The sequence below is a fragment of the Crocuta crocuta genome, unplaced genomic scaffold, assembly GCF_008692635.1.
Source record: "Crocuta crocuta isolate KB4526 unplaced genomic scaffold, BGI_CrCroc_1.0 scaffold25, whole genome shotgun sequence".
NCBI lineage: Eukaryota > Metazoa > Chordata > Mammalia > Carnivora > Hyaenidae > Crocuta > Crocuta crocuta.
In genome coordinates this window covers 20,738,506-20,751,607 of record NW_027532015.1, presented here as the reverse complement: position 1 = coordinate 20,751,607, position 13,102 = coordinate 20,738,506, and the positions used below count along the sequence as shown (strand labels likewise).

At 40.4% G+C, this 13,102-nt stretch overlaps 1 protein-coding gene across 2 annotated transcripts in view; it reads right to left on the bottom strand.

Annotated features, from left to right (window-relative positions):
• Positions 1-13,102, bottom strand: part of ARHGAP18 (Rho GTPase activating protein 18) — a 195,174-nt gene that overhangs the window by 127,062 nt on the left and 55,010 nt on the right. Inside the window, exon 1 of one of the 2 annotated variants that reach the window (XM_077776175.1) lies at positions 438-685. The exons of the other annotated variant lie outside the window; for it this stretch is intronic. Within the exon in view, the coding sequence (XP_077632301.1) occupies positions 438-550 (113 nt within the window). The 5' untranslated portion in view covers positions 551-685. Of the gene's footprint in view, positions 1-437; positions 686-13,102 lie in introns of those variants that run through there. 2 annotated transcript variants of the gene reach the window in all.

Here is a 13,102-nt window from a genome sequence, read left to right as displayed (position 1 = left end):
CAACAGATCCCACAGTGAACAGCCTCCCTGCTTGTTGGCACACTTTCCCAACTAGCAGCTCCAGCGGCTGTGCCCTGAGCCCATTCAAGAATTTCATCTCCATAGGAAGTGTTACAATTAGAGTCATTTGATCTTTCGACATTTGCAAATGCACCTGCTAAGCAACAAGTCTGACAGCCATATATATCCCCAAGTTCCTTCCCGTCCATCTTCAGCAGTAATCGTAGGGGCTATTTCAGACGTGGACTAGGTGAAATAAACGCAAAGTAACAAAACCCGGGCCAAACATTTCTGCGGCTGCAGGACGTTAGGTTCGACGTGTGCGATGCTGTTTCTTTTTCCTCCCGCACCAACTTCCCTGTCACTTTTTTTCCCCCGACTGGAGCAGGTAAGAGGCTTTTGTTTTGCTCTAGGGCTTTCGAATGCCAGGGGCTTACCTGGGGGTGGCTTCCTCGCCAACCTTGCCATGGTTCCCCCCCACGGCCTGGTCCTTGCCGCTGGGGTGGTAGGCAGTTAGGACAACTCCCTGGGAACTGGAGAGCCAGCTCATGGTGACAGAAGGGGCATAATTTCTCCGATCCTGACTTGGAGAACGGGAATGAAGTTCCTCCGGGCAGCTCCGTTCATTAGCATTGGCCGGCTCCTCCTCTTGAGGCCGAGGCGGGTGATTCACACGGGGGGGCGGGGCCTCGCCAGTGAAGGGCTGGCTGGCTGTCCAATGAGAAGAGCCGTGACTCAGAGTATTGTTTCAACCCTGGGCAATTCCAGTCTGAGCGGCTTTAGTTAAGGAAGGGCGGGGGGAGTACTATTTAGCTGCCCCCATCCCTGAATTACTATGATCTGATTAAACTGCCAGGTTGTGGACTCCTCTCATCGATGTAAGTACAAGATGTAAGTACAAGCCGTCAGAAAACGTGTTACTACAGAGCTTTTTTTTTTTTCCCTTCCCAATTCCTGTTTCCATCTGATAATTTGGTTACTTCATGTAACACGAGTAAGGACATTTCTTAACCCCTTCGTGTTCAGCATTAAAATTAACCATAGCAAAAACCAATGCACCTGGAGCAAAAGTGTACAGTACAGGTAACAAGAGAAGCTTTGCCTCGTGTATCTGGTTTAAAAAGTCTTTGTAAAATGATTGTGTATCCCAGAATGTCCTCTTCTTTCAAGGTAAAAGCCAATGCCAAATTTATCTCTTTTGTCAAACCACCCTTCAGAACTAGAAAGAGATCTACCAATACTCCCTTACATGTTACTGCTGAGAATAAAAGAAGTACTTACCATTTGTTGAGCACCTACCATATGCCAGGCCCTCTCTGTGAAAACTGTTTCACATGTCACGTATTATCCCTTCAATGCATTTCAAGCCTCTCTCTTACACACACGCACACCCACACACCCTACAAGACAGGCATCATTATCACCTGCAATTTGTAAAATGTAAGAGAAGCAAAGCTGAGGGGTTGGGGTAAGTAAATTCTCTTGGCTAAGAGAACACATGTGTCCTGTACCAGAAGCTGCATTTGAACAGAATTCTAAATTCCGTTATTTTTAACCAGCATGCTGCTCTTCATCTTGTATATTAGGAAACGAGCTCAGAAGTTCAGAAAATAACAGGGATGTTTCTCTGTTCTTTGTCCCTCCAAAAAAATTTCTAGACTGAATTGAGTTGGCTTTGTGTTCTTGATCTTGATGATCTACTAGTTTATGTATCTAGAATTCCTCATAGGCAAGTTTTTTTACTTCATTGCTCTATAAACAGACTGCTTACACTTTTTCATTATTTAAAGTGACCATTAGGGGCGCCTGGGTGGCTCAGATGGTTAAGTGTCTGACTCTTGATTTCAGATCAGGTCATGATGTCATAGTTCTGACTTTGAGACCCGAATCAGGATCTGCACTGACAGCAGGAAGCCTGCTTGGGATGGTCTTTCTCCTCTCTTTCTCCCCCTCCCCACTCTTGTTCTCTATTTCTCTTTCTCTCCCTCTCTCTCAAAAACAATCATTTAAAAATTTTATTTAAAAATTAAAAACATAAAATGATCCTGAAAAATAACTACTTCATTCATATTTAAACACTCTTACAGTGTTCTAAATTTTTAAATCCTCTCTTCTGTGTCTACAGTAAACTCTCACTTACAGAAGTCTTCCCCCAAAAAGAGATTATATGGGTACCTGGATAGTTGAGTCAGTTAAGTATCTCACTCTAGAGTTCAGTTCAGTTCATGATATCATGATTCGTGGGTTCCAGCCCTGCATGGGGCTCCAGGCTGATAATGCGGAACCTGTTTGGGATTCTCTGGGCCCCTCCCCCCCCGCTTGTTCGTGTTCTCTCTCTCTCTCTGTAAATAAATAAACTTTAAAAAAGAGAGGGGGAGGAGAAAGATTATATCTGCATCCCTCGCCCTCCACAAGTAATTGTTCTGCCTCCACAGGCTCTATCTGCTCTCCTCTACTGTCTCCATTGCCAGAGTCCCTTTCGGGCCTTGTACTTAGGTCTCAGTTCCAATATTCCAACAACCCTTTCAGCTCCTTCTCTTCTAAATCATTTTGCACATTACAGTTGACCCTTGAACAACACGGGTTTGAACTGCATGGGTTCACTTACCAGGGTTTAAAAAAAAATACAGTAAATGTATTTTCTCTTCCTTATGGCTTTTTTAGTCTATTTTTTATTGTAATTGACTCTTCCTTATGAGTTTCTTCATTTTATTTTCCCTAGCTTACTTTATTGTGAGACTAGAATACCTAATACATAGAATATATAAAATGTGTGTTCATTGACTATGTTATTGGTAAGGCTCCCAGTCAACGGTAGGCTGGTAGGAGTTAAGTTTTAGAGGAGTCAAAGTTATGCATGGATTTCTGACTGCAAGAGTGGGGGTGGGGTCTCATTGTCCCTAAACACACATCCCCTGGGGAGTTGTTCAAGGCTAAACTGTAAAATCCTTTCTAAGCACATGCCTGATAATGTCTCTCCTTGCTGTAAAACTTCCCTTGGCTCCCCACAGCTAATAGAACCAGTTCCAAACTCCTCAGTGAACCACTAAGCTCTCTGGCTACCTTACCCAAACAAGCCTTCCCTCATCCGTCACCTCCCAAACCCCCTTGCTTCTGGTCCCACCACCATTCCTTTCTCTTCCTTCCACATCTAACTGAATACTTCCACATAGCAGACCTTTAAGTTCATGTGTCCTTAGAACGATTAATATTATCACTTTTGATTAAAAATTTAGTAAACAGTTGATTCCAATGCACATACCAGTGCGAGCCTGTGATGACCCATGCACCAGTTCAGGCAAAATGAAAAATGCAGGAAAAGAGGCAAAAGGTAAGTCAACTGGAATATATAAGTTTTGTCTTTTTAATGTCCTTATGTATATAAAATATAACATAAGAATATAATAATCTAAAAATGATGAATGCTTCCCACGATCACCTCTTTTTTTTAATGCATTTAAAAATATAGAAATCACTGCCTTCTACAATTATTGGTGGTAGGGGCACCTCGGTGACTCAGTCGGTTAAGCGTCCTACTCTTGATTTCGGCTCAGGTCACCATCTCACAGTTCGTGGGATCGAGCCCCATGTCAGGCTAGGCACTGACAGTGTGGAGCCTGCTTGGGATTCTCTCCCTCCTCTCTTTCTCACTCTCTTTCTCTCTTTCAAAGTAAATAAATAAACTTAAAAAAAAAATTATTGGTGGTAGACCACACATCGTGTCTTTTAGAAATGCTTTTCTTCTCTATTTTCCTTGCCATCCCACTCCTTCCTTGCCCTTAATTTTTTGGACCTCCTTTTTATCGCCTTCATTTTTCTATTTTTCTTTCTTCCTTAGCTGTATCCTCAAGCTGTGTCACACATACCCACTGACGGCCATGAGCACTGCCAACTCTCATGAGATGATTCATGATAGAAACGTTGCCCAAAATGATGATTGTGTTGTATCTTCGCCTAAGTATCCTCTCTCCACTTGTTTAATTACAAATAAATCACAGTATGCAGATTAAACTATAACTATTTCTTAAGTTCAGCATAATAGTTGGGTTCACAATAACTATGCTTTTTGAAATTTTTGTGAGGCAGAAAATGTGGCACAAATTGACTTACATAGGTTAATGAATACAATTTAAATCCTGTTATTTTAGTGTCCAAGTACATGGAAATCCTCTGGGCTCCTTTTCTGTCACGAAGCCCTGTTGTTACTGATGTGACAATGTTGCCCGTCACAGGCAGACAGGGGTAGTGCCCTGGCGTACACTGCCTCAAATAGAAGCTCAAGTAGGTAAAAAATTATTTTCAGAAGCTTCTTGTGACCATCACAGAAGTAATCTTACTCCCCACAGGCTCCCTTGAAATGCTGTTATTTCACACCCTAAGCCCTACCGTGATTTAACTAGAGCCCTCCCTTATACCACATCACCCTTCCCGCTAGAGCCATATTTTATGAAAAAAAAAAAAAAAAATAGTATTTTACTCCCTTCCACAATCACTTTAAGCAAACACGGAGAACCCAATGTCCTTGAAGATGTTAATATTCCAGGCTATTGATGGCATGCCAAATACCTTCCTGTTATGAAACATCTTACCAAGTAATTAATAACATCAAGACAGTCTAAACACCCATTTCATTCATTCCCTTTAAATGGGACACACTAGATGACACAGGGAGGAAAAAGGAAGCTATGATTTATGTCCCCAAATCAGTTGTTAAAAATAGGGTGGACATAGTACTGCAGCCTCTGACAATCTGACAATCATGTTCAAAACTAATGAAGAAAAAATAGGATATTCAGTGCTTGTAATACCAAAGGATTTACTAACTGGTTTTTATATTTTGACCTAGGAGCCTATTTTGTAGTATGGAATTAAAATTGAAATAGAGTCTATACATTTATCAATTTTTGATAAAATTTTTTGATTCTATCAAATTTTGATTCTACCATTTATCAGTCACATCAGTTTCTGCTGCTTTAAATGGAATTAACGAAGGAGAAATGTGTACACTCAAATCCTGCAGGACTGCTGAATGCCTGTATTCGGACATAAGGTCATGTGAAAACTGACCTTTCAATTGGCCAAGTAAAATTCAATTCACAATAATATAATAAGAACTTGAATAAATTAACCTACTATGAAGTTAAAGTTTCACAGACGTGATAACGACTGGATTTACATTGGCAGCACCGTCTAACGAGAAGAGTGTGCCAATCTCCCCTACCTGCCATTTTATCAAACTTGTGTATGAATCATTCTTGTGAGCTTGCAAGAAAGGGAGTTCTGCACTGGAGAAATTGTTACTGAAAATTCCTGCCTATGCAGAGCCTAAACCTACCTTCCTTAACAATTGCATTCGTTTTTACTGCCTCTAGAACAAGAAGTGGGGGGGAAAGCCTCCTGCCTCTCTGCGGACAGCTCTGAAACCTTCTATATTCTCAAAGTTATTCTAAACTGCTTTTCCAGGGAGAAAATATTAGCCATGTCCGGGATAATTTGTAACTGCTATTGCCAGAGGCAAACTTAGGCTTCATGATAAACATCTATAGAGAAAAGATCTTTCTCACAGTTAAAGAATTTATTACCAATCAATAATAATAGCTAATGTTTGGGCGCTCACTCTTGGCAAGACATGGTATACCCAGACTTACTTAATGGTCTCAAAAACTATGAGAGATGGATATTATAATTATGCCCACTTTAGAGACGAGGAACGTGAGTGAGGTCACACAGCCAGGAGGCAGCGGAACAGGACATGTAAACCATTGAGACTGAGCTCTTAAATACTGTCAAGGTCACAGTTGTCCTAGAACAGACTCTCTTATTTATGAAAGAATCCACATGAATAATTAATGAGGTAAAATAAACTACAGTGAATCTCAACTGTTTAACCAAATGGAATATTGATGTAAATGCAATGCTACAGAGACTCAGACAGGCGCAAACGCAATGGTTTCTTTTCTGGCACTCTGAAACTTTTCTACGTCAAATTACAAGAGGAGCATGGCTTAGTAATACATCTGACTGCAGGAGGTCATGGTTCTAATACCATCTTATCTAGAATTGTTTCTACTGATGGAAATCAAAGAAAAGTCCTCTGGTCATTATGGTTATAATCATATAACCATATTTTTTCTTTAATATAAGCCAAAGACAGATCTAAGTTTATAGACCTGACACAGAATTTGTTAGACACAGGGCTCTGGAAGGGGTCTTGCAACGGTACTCTGTCTTTCATTTAGCTTCATACTAAATACATCTCATTTTGAAACTAGCCATTAGTCAGGGCACACCTGGGTGGCTCAGTCAGTTAAGCAGCTGACTTTGGCTCAGGTCATGATCTCATGGTTCATGAGTTCAAGCCTCACGTCCGGCTCTGTGCTGACAGCTCAGAGCCTGGAGCCTGCTTCAGAGTCTGTGACTCCTTCTCTCTCTGTCCTTACCCTGCTCATGCTCTGTCTCTCAAAAATAAATAAACATTAAAAAATTAAGAAAAAAAAACATCCACAAGTGGAAATTAGCCAAAAAAAGAAAGGGCAAGGAACCTAACTATTCCTTTGGTTTTCTCTTCATTGCTGAATACAAGGAGACCCATGTTGAAAATACTCCAACTGAAAGTATGAAGTTGGGGAGACTTAAGTATACTCTCTGGAGGGAGGAGGTATGTTCTGGAAAGGTAGCATGTTGATTATGAATAAAGACTCAATTTGAAATATCTGGAACTGTACAATACCCAGATTTGTTTTCATACAAAAGCCTTCCTGAAATAAATTATGAAGAATACTTATTTCCTCATAAAAGAAAAGTGACTGTGACAGGGGAAAACTTGATGAAGCTGAATATCTAAGGAAAGGGCTGACTTGATTTGGGACTTGGAGAAAAACAAGGAAATGGCAGCTGTAGATCTACTGGGGGAAAAAATGGTGGTTATCCACTCCAGAATGAAGGTGGTTCTTCTAATGTTTTAGAGTAATTCCTGGAGTAGTTATACTATTTTTCTTGAGCAAAATGGTTGATAAAACTACACAAAGAAATGTCATCAAAGAAGGATTTCTGTTTTGTGAGCCTCTTGGAAAATTGCGAAGGCTAGAAATGACTTCAAGAATGACGAAGCATAATTTTACTGGAAAAACCAATCAATCAGCCCCATTACCCTACTTACAGACAGAGAGCCTAGGATGCTCAAGGAACACCCCTGGGTTTTGCTTCTACGGTTAAAAAAAAAAAAAAAAATTAGATTCACATGTCATGATAGAAATCAGATTTACCAGCTCTCTGCAAGTATGCACACTGGTGGTAAAAACAGCTACTCTAGAAGCATGCAAGTTTCATCATGATGAGAATTTGGGTCTTAATCACTAACTTTTCAGACAGGGGAATGGAGCAATAACAGAAAAATATTAGTATGCTTTTGATTTCACAGAGCTTGCCTAGTTTTCCAGAGGATGTCGACATGTGTGTAATTCTATTTTCTGGGGAAGTTTTAATTTTTAAGAGGAAAAAAATAACCCTCAAAATAATTTCAAAGAGACATTTAATCAGGGAATTTGGCTCAGTTAATAATAATTATACCTGCTCAGTTAAATGAGTAAATCTTTTAATTTTTAAAAAAGTTTATTTATTTTGAGAGACAGAATGTACAAGTAGGGGAGAAGGTGGGGGAGAGAGAAATCCAAGAAGACTCTACACTGTCAGTGCAGAGCCTGATGAGGGCCTCAAACCCATGAAGCCCTAAGATCATGACCTAAGCTGAAACCAAGAGTCAGACACTTAACCGACTGAGCCACCCAGTGCACTTAAATCTTTTCACTTTTAAAAAAAAAATTTTAATGTTTATTTTTGAGACACCAAATATGAGTGAGGGAGGGACAGAGAGAGAGGGAGTCACAGAATCCAAAGCAGGCTCTAGGCTCTGAGCTGTCAGCACAGAACCTGATGTAGGGCTTGAACTCATGGACTACGAGATCATAACCTGAGCCAACGTGGGACACTTAACTGACTGAGCCACCCAGGCACCCGTAACTCTTTTCATTTGTAAAGATGAATAAGCAGACTTATTTCAGACATGCAGCCATCATGCTAACAGAGCTTGGAAAATTCAAATATCAGACACATTTCTGAATGCCGTAATTGAATGCTAGGGTAGAGAAAGTGTACAACTCCTCACCTGCGCTGCATGCAAAATCTCGGGAGGATCGTTTTTCAAGTTTGCTTCTACTCAGATAATAGGAGAGTAACAGTCCTGGACTTCCTAACATGACTTCAACTGAGGGTCTCAGAAGATTCCAGATAGGCCTACCTTAACATAGACCTGTGTCTAGGAAGTTATATGAATTCTAAAATTCTCTGCTGCTGCTACCACATACCTCTGGGAATTGGTTATTTTCAGGAATTTCAAAATGAAATAAAAATGCATAATTATACATAAAAGAAAATATGAGCATTGCTTTGTGGAAAAACAGTCTTTTATTAAAGTAGTCTTGGGAAGAATTTACTTTATTGTTTGACCATGTGCAGCTTCATTTTTGGATTTTTTTTGGAAATAATCATTAATAATTTTTCAAATAAGTCACAGTTCCTGGTTTAAAAAAATGGGTACCATATTTCTCAATTTGAGACACAGATTTTAACATTTTTGAGATCAATCAGACTATTTGACATGGTGGCAATATTTTTATTTCCCAAAGCTCTATTAACTTCATTTGTTTTACAATAAAGAATCATGAAAATAAAGTGTTCAGTCTCTGAAAAATTTTAATATAGTTACAATTTACTCTTATTGGAAATCTGTCTATGGAAGAAGAAATTGCCAGTGAAATATGTAAATTATACTGAAAATTTTGAGTAGAATTGTGGTGTTTTTTTTAACATTTATTTTGAGAGAGAGAGAGAGAATGAACGAATGAATGAATGAACAAACAAACAGGGTAGGGACAGAAAGAGAGGGAGAGAGAGAAAATCCTAAGCAGGCTCTACTCTGATAAAGCAGAACCCTACAACGGAGCTCGAACTCACGAACCATGAGATCATGACCTGAGTTGAAATCAGGAGTCGGACGCTTAACTGACTGAGCCACTACAGTGCCTCTGGGTATAATTGTTTATACTGATTTATTCTTAGCTAGAGTCTGTACGTTTCAACAGATTTTCAATATGTGTCCAGAAGAAAATGGAGAACCATTACTGTAAAGGATTTTCACCCCAATGCCCCATACCTCACTGTAATTGAGAAACATCTCCTTACATAATATCCTAGCCTCAAACTGTGCTCCTGAAATATTTTCTTCTTGCTTCCAAGAGTTCATTTGTCTTCATTCCATTTAATAATTTGGCTAGCTGGCTTGTTACAATCGCTCAAAGAACAGAACTATAGTCATGAGGACCGTGATCTCCTGAAATTTTAAAACTCAATACTATAAGGCTGACATTGTCTAAAGGTCATCTGTATCTTGTCCAAAGGACTTCTCTTATAGAAGCAGCTGTTCTAAGGGAAGAAAGGTTATGCAAAAGCTAGTCAGGCAGATGGTAACAGAGCCAGGACTCCACGATTTGAGGAGATCACTATATCCTGGCACCAGAATACTTCCTGGCGGTTCACATTGCTCAAGTTCAGAGGCTGTCTCAGCACACAGTCATGGGCTCAAAGTGTCTACTGTAAGAATGTCTTCAAATTTTCTGTCTGATCTCCCACTCTGCTCCAAAAAACAACCCCATAAGATTCTCTACAATTCAAATAGTGAAAAAATTTTAATTTCACTACTTAGGGTAAGAAAATATATTATTTTCCATCAACCAGTCTCCCTACTAACTATATTTCATTTTTGTATTTTTCTTTAAAACTCTGCAAGATACCTATTTTCCTTTCCCAGTAACATTATATGTTTCATAGCAGATGTCACATTCCGTAGGTAAAGATAAGTTACCATGAGTGTAATAAAAGTTCTCACAGTCATCACTCTTCCACATCAAATCCCAGCAAACACTGTAGACTAGAAATCTCCAAAAGAATGGCTTTTTATCACAAAATGGCACAAGAGAGAAGAGCAGGAAGAGAAGCACCTCAGTGTGACAAAGGTAGAGGATTCTTCCAGAATTTCTGCATACACATTTGATTACATTGCCTCTTCCTCTTATACGAAATTAGATTTTTAAAAATGTTGCCAGAAGGTGAATAGAACTTTCCAAGTCTTGGTTTTAAATCACACTCTGATGTTCTGGAAATGTATGTCACTAGAAATCATTGAGGATTCAAATCCAGGCGGTAGATCCACATTTTTTTGGTCATGAAAATGAGACAGACACCAGAATTTTCCTTACTGTGAGTCTGCCCCTGTGAAAAGTAGTACTTGTCTTGCCTGCAAAGATCATCGAAATAAAGCTGTGGCGAACACATGAATAAATCACTGAAGGAAAACGAAGAGAAGTAGGCAGAGCCCCCTAGGAATGGATTTCTTTCGAGAAAGACCGCATTTTCAGAATTGCATGCATTACGAACATTGATATGTTAGAGGGATATAGAGTCACCAAACATAACAAAAATACTTTCAAGGATTTTCATCCAGAGCAAACATTCTGCCACCTTGATGTGACCTACAGGCACAAAGTGAGCCCTTTGGAGATTCCTCGAATGTCCCAAAGGCAGGAGGGGCCTGCCGGTTGCTTTGAAGAACACTAGGAGGCCTGCCTCTGAAACAGCAAAATTCTCTCCAACAGCCCATGATTTCACTGCTGAAGTCACACGCGGGGCTATATTGCATGGCCACTGGCTCACTTCAAACAGATAACCTGAGGGAGTTACAGGTGAGTCAGTCCAACCCAACCCCAGGAGGTTATTTTTAGTTAGGATGAACAAATAGATATGTATTTATAATATGAAGCATTATATAATAAATGCAAATGTAAACACACACACACACAAATGCTAAGGGAACAACTGGAACAGTTAAAAGGAAGTAGAGAATTCCAAGATCTATTAAGATTTCAAGTATGAGGGTGCAGCTAAAGTAACGTGCGTGTGTGATTTTTTCCCTCAAGCTTTCTGCATTAAACATTTATTATTTCACAATTAGAGAAAATGCTAGCAAATACACATCAGGTGATAACAACCCATTAGGTCTTGAATTAGGGCGGGGAGACGGGGACTTTCCACGAGGAGGACAACCCAAAGCAGGTGAGGCACAAATGCCAGCCGATCGCTTCCACCAAGTCAAGGCACATGCACAGCCCAAGTGCTATGCAGAGTGCAAAATAGGGAAGGGGAGACAGGATAGGGAGAAACAACCTAAAAACACATAAACCTGTGCCAGATGTTTATGGACTGTAAGTAGTAAGTCTATATTCCACAAACAGCAAGGAATAATCCGACTACTGAGCAAGGTAGGAGCCTAATCAACTCTACTGGGAGAAAGAACACTGTGGTGGCTCTAAATAGCAGGGATGGCAGGGAAAGCGGGAGAAGGAAGATCTATGTTTAGACCGTATCTGTGAGGAGTTGCTGTAATATTCCTGTAAAGTCACAGTGGTGGCAGCCCTGGGTGACCTTCGTCTACACTCGGAACTCATGCAGCAGCAGGCCGTGCATGCAGACGCTGGACAGCAGCATCTTTAAGGGCCTGGTAGATGTGTGGAGGCGGGAACAGAAGATGGAGGAGTTCAAAGTCACCCTGCCATCTGTAACCCAGATGAATGAGGAGGTCTAACACACAGTTAAAAACAACCCAAGGACAGACACTGATGTGTTCCTACGGTGGGAAGGCCTCAAGCACTATTCGGTCACGAAGCATGGGGAGAGGGCAGGTTAAGAAAAACAGTTTGGGATCCCCAGTCAGCCCTCCCCAAGAGAAGCACTAGCCCCAGGAGGCTCTTCCTGTGCCTGTCTCACTGATGAGTGCACCATTGACTCATTTCTCCAGGGATACTGAACTCCCACCCTGGGAGTCCACTTAGATCCAGTAAGCTCAAAACTGTTTCAGACAATACATATGTTTAATCAGGATGACGGGATGAAAAGGAAGGGAAGGAGGAAGATGAGAAAGGTGAATTTATGGAGCACCTATCAAGTTTCAAACACCGGCTAACTTCTGTTTCTCCCGATCCCTCGTCTTCCATACAGGGACCCTAAGCTTTGAGACATGTCAGGCCATTGCCCAACCAGCCAGGCAGCCCCACACAGTCTGGAAGCAGACCAGGCTCATGCAAAAACCTGACTGTGGTTTCAATCAACAGACACTCGATTGTACCCTCTTCATTGGAGTTTGATACTTTATTACTGAAATGAGTCTATTTGCTTGTTAATTGATCCACTCGCAACCTAATTAAAAATGAGATTGCCACATAGGAAAAAGAAATGCTGAGGTGAAGAAAAAAAAAAATCCCATACATGAAAAATTTCGGGCAAAACGAAGAAAATATAAAAGCAATCTCCACAGCTCCTCTGTGATTCCGCCCTGGATTAGGCCTGGAGGTCTAATATCCACTGTCGGTTGGTCTATCACAGGACAGAAATGATAACTTGCTTTTGGTTTTGCACCAAGCCCTGAGGTTTTAGGACTGATCCTTAATTTCAATCCATCTGCATCATTTTGCTGTATCCAAACAAAAGAATACGATGAATTATGAATCACAGTATTTTTGAACATTTGCATTATACCATCTTGAACCAATTTTCTGTGAACAATGAGACGAGGAAAACATCTGCTCCCAAAAATGCTAGGCCAGGTGATATAATATCCTTTTCCCTCTTCCTTTTCCTCTTCTGTAAATAGAGACCCATCCTTGTTTACAGGATAAGGGCAAGAGGTAAATTCCTTTCCAAAAAGGATGTAGCGTGTGACATTGTTATTAACCTGTTGTGTAAAACTGTTACATGTGCTGCCTACAGAAATTTATCAACAAAAAAGTAGCGAAGCTCTCACCTTATGTCAATCGCTACCTGAGAGAAGCCTTAATAGAGCTAGGAGAGTAATGGAAAATCAAAGGCTCCAGGAAGGTCTTTCTCTTAACTCTGAACTCATGCTGCTAAGCCTCTGTTTCTAAACCTGTAAAATGGAAATTACATATCCCTACCTGATAGAGCTATTCTAAGGTACAAATAGGCTGAAAGAAGT